The sequence below is a fragment of the Syngnathus typhle genome, linkage group LG4 (assembly GCF_033458585.1).
Source record: "Syngnathus typhle isolate RoL2023-S1 ecotype Sweden linkage group LG4, RoL_Styp_1.0, whole genome shotgun sequence".
In the NCBI taxonomy this organism is placed as follows: Eukaryota; Metazoa; Chordata; class Actinopteri; order Syngnathiformes; family Syngnathidae; genus Syngnathus; species Syngnathus typhle.
The window spans coordinates 13,985,140-14,009,062 of NC_083741.1; the positions used below are offsets into that span (position 1 = coordinate 13,985,140).

Genomic DNA, 23,923 nt, shown 5'->3' on the forward strand with positions numbered 1-23,923 from the left:
AAGTGTATCTCTGCTGCAAGTAATGCGAAATATAGATTATACGGGTTGCCTACTTCTTTGTAATTTTATGCGCAAATATCTGTAATATTCGATTTTGCAGTTTAGCAATAATTCATTGTTTTTTATTCTAAGTTTAAGTGTGCCAAATGGGTTGGTCCAACGTCTGTTGTTTATGTGACGTATTGCGTCACCTGGGTGGGCGTGGCTCCCGGTGGCACGGGCTCGAGAGGGCGGACTGAGGGGCGGAGACGACGGCGAGGGTGTGCGAGTCCAAGTGAGACCAGACCGACGCTCAAGTAAAGGACACATTTGGCAACGAGGACAAGGTTGGTCACTTTATCGCTCACACCTTCGATCAGCGGAGAGAGGAGCGGTGAGGTCACGCTTTTGCCCAACAGTGCCCGCCCGGCTTCTGCCCTCTTGAGGGATTGCGATGCCCTCTGACTTTGTCGCTCTTTTCAGCGAGGAGCTCGATCTCAATTTACCCGGATCCCTTTTCTCCCAAGGTAACAGCACTCGTGACGCTTAATGTTGAGTTTTTGAGTTGACACCTGTAGTGTGAAGCCCACTTCACACCGGTCAGACCAGTTTAGGGTTATTTGAGTGAAAAGCAGTTTGGACACTAGTTGACCTGTAAACATCAGCGTGTGCTCGGCATGCGGGCCCAAACAAGCCCTCAGGTAAGTTTGCAGAATTCCCAGCTGTCGTAAAGAGATTTATATTAAAACGCAAATGTAATATTGAGTTGCACTAATTGACATCTGCTGAAGTGCCATGTATAAAATCTAGTTCACTGATGGGCAATTTGCTCCTCATGGCTGCAACCCCACTCTGAGTGACCCCTTGGTTATTTTTCAAAAAAGAAAAAAAAAAATCGGTGAATATCTGAATCCGCAGATGTTGACTAATTTTAGCTTGTAACATCACTTATCACCACTAGATAGCGGATGTGTCTAAATTGCACTTACACTTGGTCCCTATACTACAATCTGATTAGGCCTAATATTCTTATTTTCAAATTCTGAATGGTATACAGGACAAACAGTACTGCAATAATATTTAAAAAATGGAATGAGTTAATTCTGATATTTATTTATTTATTCATGTATTCATTCATGGGAATGGTTTGTTTTATATTTTTTTTAGTCTTAGTTTTTTTTTTTTTTAAATAAAATCAAGCACTTCTAGTGTAAATACATTTTTCATCTACTCGTGCATGTATGACCAGTAAATATGATGGGGGTTTTGTTTGTTTGTTTTTAATTACCATTCTTGAATATGTGTTGTTGTTGCTGAAAAACATACACATTTGTCAGTAATGTGGTTAAAATGAGTGGAGTCAATATTTACTTTGCAAGTCAACTTAGTGTGCAACTCTAAAATTTTCGATTTAGGGGTCATTGTGCTCCTAATAAAAAAAAAGTTTGTCAATCTGCAGCCTTGCTACAACATTGTGTCAACTTAATGGACGTAAAACATCTGCCACTGTAAGCGTTAACGCATCACGGCTTTCTGTGAATTTCTCGATTGCAAAAGTAACTATCTCTAAATAGTTTTCTTATATTGACACCCAACCAAAGGCTGGTCAATCATTAAAGGGACTGGCTGCGCAGTGCGCGTGTAAACCCTGGCTTAAATTGCTGTCTTAATATTGACTCTGCTGTGCTAAGCAAACTGACAGGCATGTGCTTTGAAATACTTGATTTCCTAGAAAAGTTGTGATTATCTGATACAGGGATGTAGGGGACCAATTGGGGTAAATCGCCAGATGCAATGATTCTCTATTAATCTGAAAAGCACTCTGAATTTAATTTAATTAAGAAACATTCATGCACAACACTGTGGTCTGCTTCATGCAATGTGTGATCATCTAAACATGTGAAAGTTAAAGAATGTACTGGGGATTGTTCACCATCAATAACTTCTTTTGAATCTCATTGATGAATCATTGACTTTAGACAAACCCTCGTAAAAAGACAAATCTTTTTCAGGTCATAATATCACCTGCTCTGGTATTTACTGCACACTCGTGGCTTTGTTTCTGCTGTGTTCTTCAATATGTGAGTGGTTTAACCTGTTGTGGACATGCTCTGGTATTTACTGCACACTCATGACTTTGTTTCTGCCGTGTGTTTCAATATGTGAGTGGTTTAACCTGTTGTGGACATGCTTGGACAATGTGCACTATATAAATGAAACTTTGAAGGTCCAACACAGCTAATCCACCACAGATTCTGTTCGAGTGACGCAACAGTCACAGTTTTGTGAAAAGTCAAAATCCAGATTACATTTAAGGTAATTGCTCAGTTTGAACGTCACTTTCAGTTTAGTATAGCAGAGGGTGGTATGAGGCCAAAAATGGATTAGTCAATAATCTTCTTAATTCTTATTCCCGGTGCATGAAATTAATTTACAAAAAAAAACAACTGAGTTAGCAATGCCCCTTTTTACAAACAATCCGGGTTACACACAAATTTGAACCCGAACCCTTTTTACAACCAATTCGAGTTACGCACAAATTTTTCATTGAACAATGACCTCTATTTATGTATAATGTCAAGACACGAACAGTCACCAAGGATGAGCCGTTTCATCTGTTGTTACCTATTGTGCTGCGCGATCATTGTTGTTATAAACTGAGAATAAACTTGATCCCTCTGTGGCGTAAGGCGAAAAGCTGTTGCATTAGATGACCAAAGTTCCGCCTCTGCATCCTTGGTGATGCAATCACATGAAATAGTATTTTTGCAAATGACGTGGTAGCATAATCAAAGTCTGAAAGTCTTTACAATTTCGTCGAAACAATGCATTCGCAATGTATGTGTGTTTTCTTTATTAACATAAATAGTCTCTTTTTAATTGAGACGAAGAATGGTTCGTGACTGTGTAGTCATGTGCATTTTGTCAATTTCATTCAGCAATGCATTCAGTTCACCTAAGCACAGATGTCAGTCAGAGGCAGCAACGTTTTATGAATGAATGCGGAAGCAGGTCTCATGTCAACATATTGAACTTTTGCCAAACAAGCGCTAAACTGTCAAAGGCTCCCACAAAAAAGGACAATTAGAAAAATGATCCAATGCAATTTGTAGTGAATTAATCTTTTAAATGAGAAAAAAAGAACTTGATAATTTTTTTCCCCTCAGAAAAAAGACAAATTCCCCTTGATCCGTATGCCAAAATCAACCAATGTTTTGAAAGAAAAACAACCATTATTAAAAAACAACACTTGAATGAAAGTTTCCCATGCCATTATGGAATATTTTTTAAGAGATATATATCCAGTTGCACTGTAGAAGTGAGTCGTATTTTATTTCTTTATTTTTTATTTCACCAGGCTCCAATTTGTGCTGGTGGTCAGAGATTGTGCCTCAAGTGTTGCACATTTTCTCCAGCCCACCAACTGCGTGATGTTTGTGACAAATAAAGCCCGCTTGTTTGGGCACATAATTATATTATTTTCCTTTGAATATTTTTGGTTTTGATGTAAAACGTTGTTTTGGAGAAACTGTCCCTCAGCGTTTATCAGTTGGATGCGTGTCAACTCCTCCAAAGTTCAAATTAGTCGTGTTTGACGGATTTTGTAACCAGCCCGTACTCGACTTACATGGATATTTTAAACGTTCACAAGTTTCTGGCCAATATTGATGAGGCCAATAGAAACATTTGATACCCAAATATTACAATAGTTGATCAGAACTTTCAATGAAATTAACGTTTAAATAATGTTATTGTTATTTGCTTTTTATTTTCTTTTTATGTAAAAAAACCAACAACAATGAATTCAAATCAGATTTTTTCCCCCTAACACATGAGCCAATATTTAATTTTCCATCCGTATTATCCTTCCTTAGCACAGACTTGTACTTATTAAACTTCAGAAAAAATAGATAATTATCTGGTGTGATGCTGAAGCCAAAGGATAGTTATTACTTAGTGATTGATTTTACACTTCAACACCATTTGTACGCATATTTGATATTCATTTTGGTTTCCAATGGTTCCTTTTCAAAGAATAATCTTGAATAAAATAAATGTTTGTTTTCGTCAACAAGACTCCTCTGTTTGTATCACCAGATGTGTAACATGAACTCAGAATATTCATAGTTCTGTAAAATTTCAATGTCACAGACATTAAATATCTGCCCTTGGGTTTGTTCTTTTAGTTGAACACCACTTAAGCAGATTAATGTTGATTTACAACGCCTCTCGGTAGATGAAACACATATTTAATTGTATTTTGAGGTGGTTCATTCTGTGCAAACATTATGGATACCTTACGGTAATATAGATAGTCGCCATATTTGAATACCCCCTTTTTATCCCCCCCCCATCTTTCATTTCTTTCCCATGTGAACTGGTAGCAAACAGCCTTTTGGGCAAAGCTGTAAAACTTGTAGCACTTGAAAGTAGCGTTGCTTAGTACTATTGTTGACTTGTAAGGTGATAACCATCATCAAAATAATTCAGTTTTGTGAAGGGAGGAGGATGTGCACTGTCCTACTTTCTACATCGAAAAGTTCCACGACTCGTGTCACAAAAGATGGACAGGGATTCAAAATGTTATGATAAAAAACACTCACTTTTCAAATGATCTACCAACATAACATGGAGTTAAATAGAATTTTGGGCATCATGATTTAATGCTACAATCCACTTCAGTGCGCTACTCCTTCTGGTGTGGCTTACCTTGGCCACCAGGAGGCAGTATTTTATTACAGGATAAGGACTTTAAGTTAGTATTGTTATAGCATCTGTGTATTTTTCCACCATTTATGTTTTGATACAACAATCTGTGCTCATCGTTAGCATATAAATGCCTTTTTATGTTAGCATTAAGATAATGGGGGTCTTCGACAAGCAATATACGTAGATTACTAGTTTAAAATCACATTTAATTATCTTTGTTTTTTAAGTTTGACTGTCAAGTTCAACTTGAGCTTGATTCATTTTAATGCAATTTTTAACGTCTAATTATCTTTATTTGCTTTTTACCAAGTGATTTGACTTGAGTTAGAATTGACCAGCAGACGGTGCTCGTGTCTGAAGTTTGTCCGCACGTCAAAACAAAATCGCTTGAACGATGGCTTGTTTCTCAAAAAAACTCACTTGTATCTTAAGATAGCTGTGTATATTTTCGAAAAAACTGCACATCAAAGATTGTACAGAAACCTAGTTTTGTATTTGCTAATGTACTAGCTTGAATCAGAGTACAACTCAAACTAAGAAGTGAAGCAGCATGTGAGAAAAGATAATAATGAACGATAATTCAATCTGTTCCAGACTTGCACATGACATTTGATGAGTTAGCAGAGCGTCATGGGTGATACCAATGTCATTTTGGTTCATAAATCATGAGGCAGAATGTCAATGCCAGAGGCGCCCTGGTCAGGACTCCCTGCGCCCCGATTGAAAAAAATCGAGCTTTTTCGATTCTTCATTTTCATGCCCTTTTTTTCTTTCGGTCTTGCGCGAATGTGCTTGCGCTATTCTATGTGCGCAATGTTATCCATTCACCGTTTGCCTCCCGGACCCGGATGTTGTTTTAGCGATCAGCGAACGGCGTTGGTGATGTTCGATTTTTTTTTTTTCCTGTGGGCGTGCGCCCCTACTGGAAAAATTCCTGGCTACGCCTCTGGTCAATGCCATCATCCATCCATCTGTGCCAAGTCCACACCTGATTCTGTCTGATTTGGCTTTTCTGTGCTTTTAGAGACATATTCCCCCATTCGTGCATCATCTTTGTTCCGTTCATTTATTAAGAAACAGGACATTATTTCAAATTGACAATGCAGGGAAACATGTGATCGTTGTTTTCCAAAACAGATGCAGATGTTTGTCTTGTTCCAAGGATTTGGATAATTTTAAGTGAGACACGGTCTCTAAAAGATGGCTCGATTATCATAACGGTGTTTGATTTACTTGATAACCGATTTGTTGGTAATAAAGAATCCTCGACCAGCTATGGGTTTCAAAATAGAGTTGCGGTTGGACATGAAAAAGGGCAGAGTAGGACACTGACTGGTCACTGGTGGAATCACACAGGGGTGTTACGAAAGCAAATTCCAATTGTGCCACCGCAATAACAATAGGGAACCAGAAATGTGTTTTCTTTGTTGTTTTACACATTGCTGGTTTGTGGATAATTTGACAAGCTTCAAACCTGAAGGCGCCCATGCAAGCAAACATCTACTGTAGGTATCGCAATGCTGGAAAAAGATCATCGATAAAAGCCATTTAACATTTTAGAAATGATGATAAAAGCTGACATTTGAACTGAACAGTCACAATATTAGAACTGTATTAGGTGAGTATTTTTATAGGGGAATTTGGACTTGTTTTGGTTGAACAAGGCACTTTCGCAGTGTCACAACAAAATGGTCACAAGTAGGTGGTCTGCAGGTGAGTATTTCATACACTAGTGTCATTTATTTTCAGGCGGCCAACATCAGGGCTGTGTTTGGTCTCAAGAAACAGGGGAGACACTGCAGGAGTTTGTTTTTAAAGAAAAGTATTTTAATTAGGAAAAAAGATGTTATTTATTCATGCGCAGCAGTTTTGTTACAACTGGGATCTGTTTGAAGTCCTCTAGGCCTGGTGCCTGTTTGAGATGAAAACGGGATCCCTCTGCTTTTGCCTCAAGGCTGTGATTGTTTTGAGGTAGTGTCTCACTTACTATTTAGGTTTCTATAGGCTGGAATTCTCACTCTTCTCTTATGCCTTAGGATTTTGAACATGATTATGCTGCTATGAGCTAAATTGTTACCAGTATTGTTTTAACTTTCTCTTTCTTTTTCCTTTTTAAAACTGAACCAGAAAAACTGCTTCTCCAATCTACAAGACCTTTCGTTTTCTATTACGTGTGTGCACATGGATGATGATTCTGAGCACCATTTAAATTAAAGTCAGGCTATAACTTGCCAGCTGGGAACCACGAAATTTCACAACAATCGTTGACGCAATTGATCAGTTTGCATCATCGCTTGATTCTGTTGTGCCTTTGTTGCTAAAGGCTTTTCCTGTTTCTTCAGCATCACTTCCCTCTGAATCAGACAGCAATGGCTGAGGTGATGCAAGGCTCCAGTTTTTATTAGTTCCATTACTCTGTGGTCGTAGGCTTGACGTATGCGTGTGCGTATGTTGGAGGTATGTTTAGTCAAAGATAATTTGAGGGAAGTTTTTTTCAAATTTGGATACTTCGTCCTGTTTTTTTCCGTCGATTTAGGTTATTCAATTTTGTTTCCTTAGGAGAGTGAATTCAACTTGTGCGGTGGATCTGTTGCTATGGAGCCCCTGGCAGCCATCATGTAGGCTTGGCTGTAAACATTTCAGTGTTGTTGCACAAGCTTTGCTGCAGACACCAGCTCCAATATATTGACACAGCGATTTAAACTTTGTGTCTAACCACTTTACAAATTAGGCAAGATAACACTCGTTTAAAAAAAACCTTTCTGTTTCACAGAATTCACTCAAACCTGTTGGGCAAGTTGAAGTAGAGACAAGGTTCCAAAACCATAGTGAATGAGTCACGGGAGAGAGCGAGAGGTAGGTGGTGGAGGAGGGGTTTTAATCACCCCTAAAAAAAAAAGAAAATACCTGCCACGCCCTACGTGTCAGGGCTAGTAAGAGCAAGCAACAGGAATGTGAACGCAATGAATAAAAGTGCCAGTCACATGGTGAGTGTTATCTTTTTTTTTTTTTTTCATCCTGCATCTCTTATCATGACACAGCGTGAGACAAAATACGCTTAGGAAATAATGACGCGCAATATTTGTTTGGGTTATTCTGTGTAATTGTACTGGCACTGGAGTGTAATGCAAAACACACGTACTTGATTTTACCCGCTCGAGCTGTTCAGTAAATCTGTTCAGTATGATGAAGCTCACAGAGAGCAGTGGTCCTCCATAGTACGCATAACATCACTACTACAAAGTTCTAACATAAAGTGGTGTGCTTTGTTCTTGTTTATACAGTTGGCGTGAAAGGGCGAGTGTTTTGTCACGTGCAAATGAAGAATTGCACTCTGTCTGTGTAGAAGGAAACAAACATTCAGCAGTTTTCACTCTTCCAAAACATCCAGGGCCTGTGGAAACACTTTGAACAGTCCAGCTAGTGATGCGAGACCAGTGAGTAGAGGGAAGTGTACATATTTTCTGCCTGTGCGGTTGGCAATGTGTTTACAGGAAGGGCTGCCCGGTTGGAGCACATTTCTGCATGCTCAGTCTGCGAGGGAGCCCCGAGAAGACTTGAGCTTTAAACAAAGATACAAACTCTGGGAGAATGTTTTTGGATCGGAGGTGGCAGTTACGAATGTATGGGAAATGTGGTGGCACGGCCGCATTCAATCCCTGGTATAAAGTTCAGAATTAAGCTCCCTTTCTGGGAATCAGCATTCCCTGCTCATCTGCTCTGAGCTCTAAGAGACTAGAGAGCTTTGGGAATGATGCAGCCCGGGCCGGTTTCAGTATGTGCCGAGTTTGGGTTTTATAAAACGAGCGCTCACAATGGAAGGGTTAAGTATTTGACATACACACCAAGCTGCATGGCTCATCTGCAAGTCATTAAAGCTAGCGGTTGGCAGCGACGAGAGAGCGAGTCGGGCAAATTTGACGGCCGCTCTAGGTCCATACCATAATATTTGGATAATGAATCAGGCTACTGGTAAATGTGTTGACATAGAGTGGACAAGGGAAAAAGTGTTGGATGTTGTGTTAAGATCTGTTTTTGTTCATGCGCCTCAGTTGCGTTGACATTTTGATACGTGTTGATATCATTTGACTGGACTCAAGTGGACATCCCCACACACATTATTATCCTAGCGCTCTGTGACTTATTGTCTGAGAAAAGTTTGCTTATGATAACTAGTATGGATAACATTCACTTGAGCTCACAACTGTGTCCTAATGTGGAGCAGCACTATGATTCTGTTTTTTTGTTCTGCCCCACTAAGTTATCGTGGTCGGTCAGGCCACATGCGGTAATACTGGAATATTAAAAAACAAAATGTAATGTTTTCATTTTTAACAAAACTACAAGCTAAAAACAATGTTTCCATTTGGACATCAAAATAAATAACCTCTTGTCATGAATCCAAAACTAATGTAGTCGGAAAAGCTCATTTTTGTTTTTAAGGTAAACATTAAGTACCACAATAAGGGAATTCTGCAGTGGACCCCCGCTTTTTGGTGAGGTCCATAAATAGCAAAAATCAACACCCATTATATATTCGTGATGGGTGGAAAAAAATCATGGAAAAATTCTAAGAAGTATAAAAATGACAAATGGGGTTGGCTCTTTCCTCTCCCCCAAAAATAATCATTGCAAAACAATATTGAAAAAAAAATCTGCAAATAGGTCAATGTGTGCTAAACCACAAGTATGTGTCCCCAGGAAAATTGAGTAAAACTAATCAAACTGGAGAATTCTGTAGTTGGTTATATTGAGTCCAAGTGCTCAGCTTACCGCTTTTGTATCTCCTACTATTGTGCTCATCGTTTAAATGCCTTCTTACCGCTTTTGTATCTCCTAGAATTAGTGTATGACCATCTTCCCGGAGAGCTGCGCTTTTGTTCCAAAATCCAATAGAACCCATTAACTATGAGCCAAACCAGCGGTGGAGAGGCCGGACCACCTTCAGCTGCTTTAGCTTCAGGTAAGATCCTATTTTTTTCTCCTATTAGCAGGAAAGGTTGTGTCCAAGCACCCAAAATACATTTAACTACTATCTTAGTGGTGTTTCATCACAGAGTGCATTGTAAAAACAACACTTGAGCATTCCATTATGTTGAAGTTTCAAACTTGATCTTTTAATTTCAGGTTGTGTTCAAAATCAGTCACATAGACAATATTATACTGACTCCCGTGAACTCCTGCATGTTCATGGTTCAGCTTTCACTAATTAGCCTTTTTGCAGTTTTTTTTTTTTTTAACCTATCCTCTGTAGTTTTACAAATTTCGTTTTTGTGCCAATACCTATACTGATTATTAGTAGTCAATGAAATTGACAACTGATATTTGTAACCACTATTCACTTTCATTAAAATGGAAAATATTGGCATTTAAAAAAAAAAAATCCAACTATTAACAGGTTTAATGTTTTTTTTTATTTTAAACAAACAAAAAAAAAAACGTTTCAGTGCGTTCCTGGATTTGGCTACATCTGTCAGAAAATTTGATTAAATAGTTCCCTTAAGTTCCCAGTTTTAAATGGATCTCTCAATGGACATCAGATTTTTCAAAGAAGGCTGATGGCCCAGACGACAATTGAATGAAATGAATAGTAGCAATTTCACGGAATATAGTTCACGCTTCATTAACCAAATGACAGTTTTCAAACACAACTCTGACGCATTGTAAATTACCTAATCATTGTCTCATAATTCCAATGGCTTAACATCACCCAGTGATTCTGAACACAACCTGAAAAAAAATGGAAAGGTTACATTCCTGCATGATGTTTCGCAAATTCAAAACATCTACGACCGGAGAAAACAATAGGGGTTGTCTGGTTGGGGAACAAATGGTGCTGCACTCCCCACATTCTTGTCATTATTCTGGAATTCATGCATACATGGATGGGTTCCACGAAAACATGTCACATGTGGTCAGAAGTAATTATACAACAGGTTAAGAATTTATTTGAAAGAAGATGCAGCACACAGGTTACGAGTACTATGACAAAGGTTTTTAAATTCAGATTTCAAACGTTTTGATGATTTTTTGGGGCCGCTGATGGTTACTTAGCACTGAGGTTACAGTGCTGAAGAAAAGCTTATAATTAGACATCACTTTTAAAAATGTAAGATTTGTCATGCTGGATGAAATAAAATAATTAACAATGTCATAAATTTTTTTACAGTATTTTAGCAAAGTTTGAAGAAACCCATTCGTCCATTCTTCGGCACTTGTGCAGGGAAAGCTGATAACAAAGTTCTCTTTTCAAAGTCTAAAAACACCTAACTGGATCTTCAAAATCCCTCAAAGAAGAAAAGCCACACAAACAAGCAGAAGGGCAAATACTTGATAGTATTCTATTGTTAGAGGAAACAGAGTCGCAACTCGCTACTTTAAAACACAATAAGTCCCAGTGCCCTTGAAAAGATGACTTGGATTCTGGCTTTTTAAGGCAGAGTTGCCAAGAAAGACTAATAAAAGGAAAAGAGAACAATAGACACACATTCCTCTGTAGCTCAGCCTGTTCCAGTCAAACCAGAAATTCGTCTTATCAAAATAACGGTATTTCTCATTCAACCACTGTTTTTAATGTTCAGTAAAATTGTGCTTTTGCCCCACAAACCTGAACCTTTGCGCTAGTCCCATGAGATTGACTGATAAACAGTAGAAAATGAATAGATGTTGGTATTCTAAATACAATCGGAAAATGATCTTTTTTTGTATAGTACTGTATTTCAGTAAACATTATGATGACTCCAGTTCAATGGATGGTCTCTTTCATGAAACAATATTTATTCAATGATTGATGTATTCTCTTGTGCCCCCACTCTTCACTCTCTTTTTCTATTAACAGTTTGCTTTGTTTGCAAACCCATAAAACCTCACACAGTTCATAATGCCGGCAGCAGCTTTACTTCTATTCGTCTGCAAGTGGGGCTGGGCGATTGAGGAAAAAAATAATAGTCACCATTGTTTTTGCTATTGAAATCATGAATAATCGTGACTAGCCCTTATCTCTTTATTGTATTTATTTGACCTAATTCTATGAGTCTTGGGACCTATTGGGCTAACCTAAACTTTACATAAAACTTGAAAGAACCAACTGAAAAAATACTGGTAGTCACAAATTAAATAAGAATTTATTAAAAAATTAATTAAAAAAATATTTATGTATTATATGATTTGTGTAAAAAAAACACTAAAACAACAACACACAACTAAATGCAAAAAGACCATTGCCACAAACTGTTGAACACAATAATTGGTTTTCTTCAATTATAATGTTAAAGATAACGATAGAGGGATGCCAGAATCAAACTGACGATCTTCTAATTCAAATGAATTGCCCAGCCCTATCTGCAAGTTGACCATACTGTTCCCTACTTCTCACACAACTAATTGTTCCTAAATTACAGTCTGCAGGCATGCTGGGGTGACTTTTTTTAATCATTATTTTTTACTAATTTCTTCTAAATTACAGCGTGCAGGGATGCTGGAGTGACTTTTTTTTCTGTTCACTTTCAGCCCTTATTGCTCATTCGCTGTCTCATTTTTATTACAGGAACTTCCCTCTGAAGCAGGGAGGGTCTGCATATAAAATGGTCTGCAGTTCTGTGCTTCATAGGTCAGAAGCTTGTTTATTTTGTCTATGTGGCTACATTCAGTCCCAGGCAAAACCATTTTTTTAAATCCTAAATTCAAGCTCGATTGACTGGCATGCCACATTTTGCTCATTTTGAACCACCTTCATCATATTGTGACGAAAAATGAATTATTCTCCCGTGCTAATTTGCTGAGTTCTTTTTTCCACATCATTTAAACACGGCTCATACTATAGTTTATTTTTTTGTAATACTGCCTTTCTAGTTTTTCTTTTCTACAGTGACATCCGTCAATATCACAGTTGATTTCCCACTTTGGGCAAGTGTTTTTATTTTTAAGCCCTGCATTTATATGGGGAGCCGTTCACCTCAAAGCATATGTTCCCATTGAAATGAATGGAAATGCCATTAATTCGTACCTGCTGTTTTCAAGTTAAGTAAAGTCAAGTTTATTTATATAGCCTTTAATCTCAAAGGTCCCAAAGGGCTTCACATGCCCACAGTTGACAAATACTCTCCACATTATGATTCCTGAGAGTTTTAGGGCCTTATTCCGTGAATACATGTTGTAGAGTTTGGTACCTCCAACAACATTAAGAACCACTGTTCTAGGCACTCCCACTTGGATGCAATAGTCAATCATATTGCAGCAGGGTGTCCTTTAACTCTTCTTCGAGTCACTTTAACTCCTCTCTCAGCCCATCATGCGGTGTTAATTGCCACCATACAGTGCTTAGCTTTTTTTCTTGTAAACTTCTACCTCAAGTCACTCATATCTCAGGACACCATAGTACAAACTTTAAGTTCTGAAATGGAAAAAAATGTCAGGATATATGAAACGATATTAACTTTCCAATTATTTGCACTGTAGATGGCATGTCCTGCTCTATGACCATGGATGGCCCCCGCAGTGCTTTTCCCACCTCTTCCAGCTCCACCAAACAGTGCAATTCTTCAGCCAGTGACCATGTTCACAGTGGCAGTCTCGACCCAGAGGACATCCGAACTTGCCGAGCCGTACCAGAGAGCTTTGGTGCCGAAGGTGGGAGTGCCAACGGCAATGGCGGTGCTCATTGCCTGGCCACCAGTGAGGTTGGAGGAGGGTTAGGTGTGATATCCCAGGAGGATCAGCCCCATCAGCATATGATGCCCCCCAAACGTCGCACCGAACTGAACATCTCACCGCCTCCCCAAGACCTACTTAGCGACAGTCACATGTCCTGTCAAGCAGAAACCTCATTGGATTCAGAACACAGCAACAGCATCTGGATGGAGGACTCCCTCTCCAACTTCAGTAACATGAGTACAAACTCTTACAATGACAACACAGAGGTGCCACGAAAGTCACGCAAACGCACCCCACGACAAAGGCCGGGGCCCAAGTCTTTGCTTACCAATGAAGCCAGCATGGATGTTTTCGATGCGGACAGCGCCAAAGGCCCACACTATGTCTTCTCCCAGCTCGGCTCGGACAGCAAGACTGGACAAAAAGGAAGGTATGATAAGGCCACCAAACTCATCCCTACCTTCAGTAAAGTTATTCAGTGGTGCAGCCAGTGGCTCTCAAAGGCCCAGGAAATGCAATGCTAATTAAATAAACAGATACAATTCACTTGCTTAATGAAGGCCGTCCACATTGCTTAGTGCACCATGGCAACTGGGGAGCACTTTCACCACTGGTTGTTTTAAGTCGGTAGGTAGGGTCCTTTACTAATCCTGTAGGAAATTCTGGTGAGAAAAGCAAATGATGGCCATTATCCAGAAGCGTGATCAGCTGATCTTAAGTCCACAAGTCTAGGCCTGACGTTTACAAGTAAAACAAGAGGCCAGAGGTGATGAACTGTAGCTGTGTCAAGCTTTTTATTTTTTTGTGTCTGTTCTTTTCTGCAGTCCACAAGAAAAAACTCCGGCGTCTCACCTAAAAGGAGTTCTGTCCATGCAATATCCATCTAAGAGTGAACAAAAGGAGCTGAAGATCCTTGTTCAGCCTGAGCCTCAGCACCGGGCTCGCTACCTGACGGAGGGCAGCCGAGGGTCCGTCAAGGACCGCACTCAGCAGAGCTTCCCTACCGTCAAAGTAAGTGTTGTTATTTATTTATTTTTTCCATCTCCAGGCAGCCTTGTTAAAGAACCACTTTTGAGCCATGAGGTCATTCGTGTATAATACATATCAGCCACCAAATTTAACTCTGTAGATATTCCAAAGGAAGATATCAGATAGAGTCCAATGCTGCCATGAGATACTACAAGTTTATTTTAATCCCATGACCATGCTCGCAGCTGAAAACTCACACCTCAAATCAGCTTTCCGAGTTGATGCCAATAATTCATTCCAGCCTCCCTCCCAAATTCTCAATGTCTTTTTAATTTAAAAAAAACACTTGTGAACATTGTACTTTTTGAATAAATGTTTACTATATGAAAATTTCGCTTGCAAGTCAAAGCAAAACATTGGCCGAATGACAGCTTGTCACTTGAAAAACTCATTTCACATGTATCTCAAGACACCACTGTACTTTTCAATTTTTGTATGCTTACTCAAGGCACATTCGGGGATAAGAAAATAGTACATTTTTAATATTGAGTTGAGATTTGGAACTATGAGTTTACAAATGAAATGTATAAATATTTGTCTAAGATCAATAAATCTTAGGAAACATTGACATATACCATTTATCTTCATGAAGGCAGTCAAGACGTTAACTTCAATTGTCATGCGTTTATGTTTGCTCATTTTTGTATTAAATATGTTTTCCAGCTGGAGGGTGTCAATGAGCCAGTCATTTTGCAAGTTTTTGTCGGAATCGATACTGAGCGGGTGAGGCCCCACGGATTTTACCAAGCTTGCAGAGTGACCGGCCGCAACACCACAGCCTGCAAAGAGGTGGATATTGGGGGCACAACTGTCATTGAAGTCCCCTTGGACCCAAGCACCAATATGACCTTAGCGTACGTACTTTGTCTTAATGGTCAGCACACTGAGCATTTGTGTGCACAAAATAGGACTCGGAAGGGTTTTATGATTAAATTTGTTGAGCCGTCACTATAACACCTAAAACTGTGAATTGATTCGATCTGAGCGCAAACACATTATTTGCAATTTCATTAACAATCAGTTCTATTGGTAAATTTTGAGTTCCTTCATAAGCTGCATTTTTACCCCCCCAAAAACTGACACTGAGTCTTTGTACAGTGTGGACTGCGTTGGAATCCTGAAGCTACGAAATGCCGATGTGGAGGCTCGCATCGGTGTGGCGGGGTCAAAAAAGAAGAGCACACGTGCCAGGCTCGTGTTTCGGGTTAACATCCCACGTCCAGACGGTTCAGTGCTCACACTCCAAACGTTGTCATCTTCCATCCTTTGCAGTAAGTGAAGCTTTTCAATTCTTGTGGATAGGGTTACTTCTTTACTCGGAGAAGCGCTGTATAAAATTTTACTGCAGCCTTACGCCAGAACTTGAAGGCTCTGTATTTGTTCTTGTTTTTTATGACAGTTTTTGAAGACATTGTGTAAATTCCCTTCATTCTAATGTAATGTATAATCGTGCAAACAGTTTAAGGGTGCGGTGGACTATATAAACAGGAAAGCGGCCACAAGAAAGTTAATTTGGTAGAACCGACACGAGAGGAATAAAAGGAAGGACAAAACAATAGACGTGTGATACCGTTTAAACTGAGCCAACACGCAATTCAGTACAGTATCTTTCCACATACGGTAAATGCAGTGCATGAATGAACACGTACATGTACATGTGAGTCTTGGAGGTATGTCGCAATCATATGAAGGGAAATACCCAGGAAGGAAATACTGTGTTTTGATTTGTTGTTTTTGCGTATAACATTTCTAAACCTCTTCCAAACAGCAGTACCAGGTTTAAGGAAAGACTGACAAGCTGCCTTTTGAATGAATAAAAAGGAATTGTGATTGTAAACTTCAGAATTTATTTTCAGGTTATAGCTTCTAAATTCCAAGGCCCCAGAATAAGTGTCTATTCTGAGCTCAGTGGCCCTTAATTTAAAATGTTAAAGCACAAATAGAATCACCGTAAAACATTGTAAATTGACTTGCAAAGTAAACACTCCCATTCCCTCTCCTTTTCCGCTGAATCAAATACTTTGACAATAAATGCAGAAAGAACAAGATATTAAAGTTTGAAGTTTACATTTTGTTTTGCCTCTTTTTGCTCAACAATATAGTAATAAACAAGTTCTAAAGATGTATTGTTTAGACTGGGAGTGACAGTATTATCAGCAAATCTGTGTTCCTTCATACTTAAAAATGTTGTGTCGTAATGTACCTGTCGTCAACAGCTCAGCCGGCAGGGGTTCCGGAGATTCTGAAGAAATCATTGCACAGTTGCTCAGTGAGGGGAGGAGAAGAGCTCTTCATCATTGGCAAGAATTTTCTCAAAGACGCCAAAGTCGTTTTTCAAGAAAATGTCGCTGGTAAGAAATTTGCAAATTGATTCCAATTGCAGAATATTTCCAGTTCAATAATCATCATCTTTTTCAGATGAAACATCTTGGAAGACGGAGGCAGAAATTGACATGGAATTGTTTCACCAGGTTGGACTTAATCTTGTTTTATTTGAACCACATAATTTGTGGCAACCATAAATAAGTCACTTGAGATTCTTTGGGTCATTTAGAAGTAATCATCTTATGTAGCTGATGGTTCAAAGGTTTCAGTGAGCTCTTTGTATTGTGCCCTAAATACACAGTCTCTAAGGTGTGTTTCAACACTGACACCATTGATCTTTACTCTTGTAAACAAAACAGTCCAAAGGAACAAAAAGTATTTTATTTAACAAGCTAATCCTTGTGAGATCAACATCGGTTTTAAAGCTAACAAACATTAACACACATAATAAAAAGCCAGAAAAAAAGCAAACAGACTAAATGCCTCGAACATTTATGCATTACTATTTGTTTTGTTTTGCTTAAAGCTAATGAAAGTAAATGTATCTTGAATTTATTTAATAGTGTAAATGGCAGGTCATTGCTAGGGCTGCACAATAGTATAGAACTATGTTATTCATGTACGCATTTGTTTTTCCTTTGTTTTTCTCCCAAGAATCATTTGATCGTGAAGGTTCCACCTTACCAGAACCAAAGCATCACCTCACCAGTGTGTGTGGCTATCTATGTAGTCACCATTGCTGGCAGATCCCATGATGTTCAACCTTTTACATACAATCCAGATTCAGGTTGTTTTTTTGTCTCTTTCTTCTCAAGTACAATGATGATATCACGTCATAAACTGAAAAGGTCATCGGAATTCTTTTGAATTACCGGGACACTTTGGTAGTCATGTGTGCGAATGCGTCTATGTGCCTTTTCTTGCAGAGAACACTGAAGTTTTTGTGAAGAAAGAGACGTCATCTCCAGTGAAGACATGTCCATTTGATGATCAAAGTAAATATTTCTTTGTACATATTTTATTTCCAAAGGTTAATCAAAAAAATGTTAACCCGTTAACTATTCTTTAAATATAAGACATTGATATAATAATCGAATACAGGGAAGAAAGCCAGATGGTTTCGATAAATCGTTCTCATACATCTCGTTCCAGTTCTGATGCCTCATATGGTGCCTCAAGTGAAGAAAGAAGAAGTCACTCCAATGGAGGTTACCAACAACCTCCAACCCTCTGCTGTGTTCAAGGTAATTGATTATAAACTGGTCACCTGATATTTTTTTATTTTCAAGTACTACTTAGAAACTACATTTGTGTTTGAACTTCTTGTTGGTTCCGCCAGCCGCCACCTGACCTTGGTCCAGCTCAGCAGAACCCAGACATGTCTACAGGTCATCTAAATAACATAGATTTTTCCAACACATTGCCACAATCCTTGGGCGACCCCGACAAGGGCCAGGCACCAGATTTTACCAACACAGAGGCCTTAACTACAATCCAACCCATGGTGGGTCTTGGGCAGGGTCAAGTCAGCAGCTCCGGGTCTACGGTGCGACCTTGTGGTGATCCCGTAGCTCAACAGCAGCAGCTGCCCATGTTCCCTTCTGGCGAAGTGAACCAGTTTGATGAGGCGGTTAGACAAAAGCCCGAAGCGTTTGGTAATGTGCCACTTCAGACGGATAACTCAATGACCAGCCAACAGCACCATTTGCAACACCAACAGATCCAAAACCGGCAACTTCAGCAGCAACAGCAGCAAATTCATCAACAACAACAGCAGCAACTTCAGCAGCAACAGCATCAAATTCATCAACAACAACAGCAGCAGCAGCAACTGCAGCAGCAGGTGCTGGAGAATCTTCAACAGCAAATATACCAATCGCAGTGTGTGAATGTGGAGCAACAGGGATCCTCACAATGTGCTCTACCAAACCAGGGCTCACTTTTCCAACAGGCTCAGCAGCAGCAGCAACAGCAGCAGCAACAACAAACAACTCTCTTTCAGCCGAGCACCGATTTGCTCTCTATTCAGACCAACTTCCTGCAGCAGACACCCTCACATCCCTCACCGCCAGCGTTCCACAACGCCGGCCCTCTGGCTGAAGCGCACGATCCCCAGGGAGCTCTGTTTCATAGCCAGGGTGCCTCTCACACTCCAGAGCCGGTGCAGGTGGTGCTCTTCCAAAACCCCATGACAGTTCTGCCCTCTCCGGACCAGCAACCTTCAACGCCTAGTCTTTTCCTCCCCCAGACATCTCTTTCAGGTCAGCTGACAAGCAATAGTAGTAACCAACAGCAGCAAATGGCCTTTCTCAGTGCTCTCCAAACACCTGCCCCCGAACAACAAGCGGTGTTTCAGCCTCAGGCTCAGACTCAGCTCTCTCCCATTCAGCAAGGCGCACCAATGGAGCAACAGCAGCCTCCCCAGCCTCAGCCCCTCTCTCAGGCAAGTCAGCAGCAATGTTTGTTCCAGAACATCTCTCAGCATCCACCTGCAAACACGCTGTCTTCAGCTCAACAGCAGCCAGCCGGACACCTGTTCTGTAACAACCCCCTGCCTACCGCAGACCCGACATCCAACATTCTCTTTAGCAGTCAGGGGCAGATGCCTCCTATGAGCAGCAGCAGTCTAGTTTCCCAAGAGCCCCAGAACCCGTCGCTGCTTTTCTCACAAGCCAGCATGGTGACGGTAACCCAACAGGTGCACTCAGAGCCCATGGCCTTAGGTAACCCTAACGATGCACGTCAGCAAGTGCTATTCCAGGAACAGCAACCAATGCAACTTGGAAACGCCACAAACAATGGGCAAGAGCAGTCCGTGGGGATCTTCATGCCTCCGCCAAACATGGCCTCTCTGCAAGGCGGGTTGTCTCAGGAGCTTGCGCAGTCGGCCATGTTTGCTTCACCCAATGGTGTGGCGAACCTCCAGACGACCACCTCGTCTCCTGTTCAACAGCCGGGGACTCTGTTTCAGTCTGCAGTCGGTGGGACCATCAGGCAGCCCAACCAACCTCAGCAACCTGACGTATTCATTTTTGGAATTCACAATGGTGAGCAATTTGATTGAACCTAATCTACCAGTTAATAATCCCAAACTAGGAGTCTGGTTCATTCACCCATTTTCAAAATTTAAAGCTTTTTCTCCACCAAGCACTTCAGTTTTAGAAGCTTGATACAACTATGAATGAGTGAAGATCGATAATGAATCGGATAAATAAGCGCTATCGACAATGGAATTGGAATTCTTAAATTCTCATCAATTTACAAGTCTGTAAAAAATCCTGATGGAGTTTTTGTGTCCTCTCCTCCTGCAGAATGTGGTCAGATGATGAGCGCACCAGGAGACACGGTGTCTGACCAGATCATAGCCATCAGCCAGTCTGGTCAAAACCAAAGAGAGAGTGAGGCCCGCATTCAGTCGCTGTTCAGCCAGAGTGGCTTGAAAGCCTCCCAGAGCATGGAGAGGATTAATAACCTGGCTATGAGCCAAGAGCCGGGCAACGCCTTAACCCGTTCATACTGATTTCCAGAGAGGATTTCTCTTTTATTTCTTCCTTATTACAGTAACAAAACTGTTTGAGGGGACAAAATATTATTAGATGATTATAAATGGGAATGAATCATTTGTGTTCTGCCCATTTAAGATTAGAATTGATCTCATCTCAAATTATTTTTAAAAAAGACATTTCTTTGAAAAGTACTCCAAGTGAACTAGATTTGAGTGGAATAGAGCTACTGTATGTAGACGGGAGATGATAGCTGTATGTGCTGTAATTTTCAAAATATTTTCAGGATGGCGTGGTAGAAGCGAAAGGAAAGATTGAGCAATGTGGTATGAATGTAATATGATGGGGTTGTGGTTGAAAGGAGAATAGAAAGTGTAAAGAGAGAAAAAAGGCAGAGAATGGTGTGTTTTTTAAAATTAAATATGAATGTCGACACATTTGTGCCTTTACAGTATAGCAGTACTCAGCATTAGCCAAATATTGCCAGTCCTTCGGTTTTGGCACGTTTATATTTCATATTTGTCACAGGAAGGTTGATGAAACTTAAGTCGAGGAAATGCACTCTAATTGGGCTTTTATTTATTTGCATATTGGAATACCAGAGAAAAATCATCAGGATGATGTCCACTGGAATACAATGATGATCGAATAATCTTTTGTTACTTTGATTAAATTACTTGTTTTTCAAGACTGGTAAAAAAATATATATATATATGAACATGTTTTTTTTAGTCCTTTGTTAGTGGTACTATTCTACTATCATGCCTCAAAATGTAACATTAGCAAAAGGTAGCACTGAAGGTGAGATAAGTGAGGAACATTTGAAGCAAAAGTGTTTCAAATGATGTAGTAAACAGAATGTTTGTATTAGACTGTGTCTACCTATAGTACAAATATTGGAATGTAAACTAGTTTCATTTTGTGTCATTTTGTGTCATTTGTCCTTTGGAGTTACATTGATGCACTCCCTCTGTGTCAGGTACGCATAACCGAGGATTATATATCATAGTTCAGAAGTTTAATCATTTGCTTTAGTTTTGGGAATTCATGCGTTTTTTTTTTTTTTTTAATCTCTAGGTGTGACTTTTAACACTCCAGCCTTTTATGTTCTGCATGCTTTTAAGTCTTTACGAGAAAAGTTGAAGAAAATAAGGAAGTGGACAAAACTGTCTTAATTTGTTTGGCTGTAATGAGCTAAGAATTTGGAGAAAATTCTTCCTACTTGAGCCACAGCAGGAAAAATGTGTTACTTAGAACGAATATAAAAACTCTAGACATCCCAATTATAATACAAATCAAATTTTTGTCGTATTGGAAAAATCAAGCCAAGTTAATTCATTTCAAAACTTTCCCTACTTTGAATTAGGCCTATAAACTTTACAGCTCAATCTATTCGAGAGGGGAAGTAAAAATCAACAATCCAGAAAAAAAAAGTGTACACACCCTCTTATAATCGAGATATGGCTGTGTTCATAATTAACCAGTCACATTTACACTCTTCTTAATTAAACACCCTTTGTATAAATCCTGATGACGGGCCAGTTTTATGGCCCGTTTGCTTATTTTATTTCCCGTATCTTTCCATTTGTGTGATCAAACAGCAACTCATTTCTTCTCTGTGTTTCGCTTCTGATTTCTTATCCTGCTGTTGTTTTTGTTGTTTGTTTCAGGGGCTGGTCTCTGTTAACGTACCTAACAAAAGTTCCATTTGTTTTTGCGTCCATTTTTATTTTTATTTTTTATTGCTGTGTTCCAACACAGTTGTCATTATCCACCCGCAAACACGAGTTAGTTAGATGATGGTCAATGGAATAGTACAATGTAACCTTTACTAATGTGATTATTGGCGTGACGGTATGTTGCTTTGAGCTGGTTTTAGTGGGATGTTACACCAGAAGAACACCGGATACATAGCTACGTGTCACTGTCTCTCTTTTAAACTTGTGAAACTGAAGAACTATAGAGTTTAATATTTATGGTTGTGTTTGTTAAATTTGTTTCTCCAGTGAGTCTTTTATGATTGGTTTACTCTGGCCTATGTATTTATTTGCGTAGTTGGGTTTAGATCTTTCGAACTGTGACCGGTGGCAATTTATTGTGGTTTGGAGCCCACATCTGCTGATCCTCAATTAGAAACCTGTACTGAGACACAAAAAGGTGTTTAGTTTTATTTATTTTTTCCAAATAAATAAAAGACACTTTTATGTCTATATATACACTCTGGTGAATTTTGGAAAAGTAATGTGACACATTTTTGGGCAAATGGCACCAAAATTTCCATCTTATCCTTTAAAATAGGAATGATTTTCAGTATTATGACTAACACGAACCAATAAGATGTTCCGTACATACTTTGTATAGAATGTTTGCAAGCATCTCACTGATCTTAAAATGCACTGAGTGCACAGCTATTTTTGTATGTGGGAGAAAGGATTCAAGTTCTTTGATACATTTCTTTCAGTAGAACAAGCTGTAATGTTTATTTTACCAGGTTGACTATATAATTTGCTTAAACCTCTTCAAAATACTATAACTTCAAATGCAGTGGTGCCTTGCAATACAATATGGTGGCAGTTAACTCAACTCGCGTCACAATAAGCAGCACATGGGCAAGTAGTGAATAATTTTTCACAAATGAAACGGCAAGACTTGAGTGTTTTATGTTACGAGCATGGTCATGGAACCGATTGAACTCATCGCAAGGCACCACTGCTAGATACCGTACTGTAAATAAATGTGCCTGTCATAGACTGTATTTTGCTCATATAACACCCAGCTTGCTTTCCAAGTCAAGACACTTTAAATGTGTTAATAATGCTCTAGAGCAGGGATGTGATAGATGAATTTTGTTCTGAAATGTCTGTCATGCATTGCACCCATTTGTACTGAAGTATCCAATGCATTTATGTGGACGTGGATGCACATGATTTCTGAAACTGCTATGCAGCAAAACTGTAAATGTAGATCCGTTACGTTTTTGAATATATATTTTTCTATGCATCTGCTCAGTTTTTAAACTATGATGGAAACCAAAATTGATTTTCATCCCATTATTTAAGCTTGTTGGGCTTTGTTTCTGATGCTTTGCTTGATTGCCTAATGTGTTTGAAGCCTTTTTGTCGTTGAGGTACCAGGACCAGGAAAAATCAGCACATTTCATTTGAAAAATTTTTTTTGGGGGGGGGGGGGGGGGTCTGATAATCACATTTCATTGTTAATCATAGTGGGGAAAAGTGCTTCTGAATAATTTGTTGTGTATCTGACAGTTTCGCCTTAAAATTCTCCCAGCACAATTGACACTCACCTACAGTTCATGTTTTATAATGCAGCATATATAAAGTGAAAATTTCTTTTAGGTGTCAACCATGTGAACAACTGTCGTATAAATATTGACTTAAAAAATATGTTCAGCCTTTGTTGGGATTCATTTTTCTGTAAACCTGCTGCTATCTATATTAAACATATACAAGAGAGAAACGTTGATTGTGATAATTCTAATTTGATTTTTGTTTTACACTTTTATTGAAAACTATAAATTATTTTGTGTGGATTTCAGTCAGTCAATTTCATACACTATACCAAATATTTGGTCACTAATAATACGACCTAAGAGTTTAATTATTCTACATTTCTGAGAATTTAATTAATTTACGTATTAATGATGACGAGGGATTTTGATAAGACGCCAGTGGCTCATTAATCGTTTCCCTTTTATTCAAATATGT

General features: G+C 39.2%; 1 protein-coding gene across 8 annotated transcripts; it reads left to right on the forward strand.

The window, feature by feature from the left end:
- The first annotated feature begins 240 nt into the window (after positions 1-240).
- On the forward strand, positions 241-23,675 carry nfat5b (nuclear factor of activated T cells 5b). 8 transcript variants are annotated; one of them, XM_061275758.1, is made up of 14 exons: positions 241-506; positions 7,463-7,545; positions 9,530-9,652; positions 13,147-13,771; positions 14,166-14,352; positions 15,034-15,224; positions 15,469-15,641; positions 16,587-16,721; positions 16,789-16,841; positions 17,350-17,482; positions 17,622-17,690; positions 17,848-17,939; positions 18,035-19,742; positions 20,007-23,675. In XM_061275758.1, exons 3-14 carry the CDS (start codon positions 9,598-9,600, stop codon positions 20,213-20,215), a joined length of 3,630 nt encoding a protein of 1,209 aa, XP_061131742.1. In that variant the 5' UTR covers positions 241-506; positions 7,463-7,545; positions 9,530-9,597; the 3' UTR covers positions 20,216-23,675. The 8 variants fall into 8 exon arrangements, with proteins under 8 accessions (XP_061131742.1, XP_061131740.1, XP_061131743.1 ...); XM_061275759.1 differs by lacking the exon at positions 7,463-7,545 and having other exon boundaries at positions 250-326; positions 463-506; XM_061275757.1 differs by lacking the exon at positions 7,463-7,545 and having other exon boundaries at positions 270-373; positions 463-506.
- The last annotated feature ends 248 nt before the right edge of the window (positions 23,676-23,923 follow it).

What these genes read in the sequence shown, in the direction of transcription:
- nfat5b (XM_061275758.1), top strand. Translation starts at nt 9,598, where the DNA reads ATGAGCCAAACCAGCGGTGGAGAGGCCGGACCACCTTCAGCTGCTTTA. An exon ending in TTTTCAAGAAAATGTCGCTG is followed by an intron (nt 16,722 to 16,788) that starts GTAAGAAATTTG and finishes CATCTTTTTCAG; the next exon opens with ATGAAACATCTTGGAAGACG. An exon ending in AACCCTCTGCTGTGTTCAAG is followed by an intron (nt 17,940 to 18,034) that starts GTAATTGATTAT and finishes TGGTTCCGCCAG; the next exon opens with CCGCCACCTGACCTTGGTCC.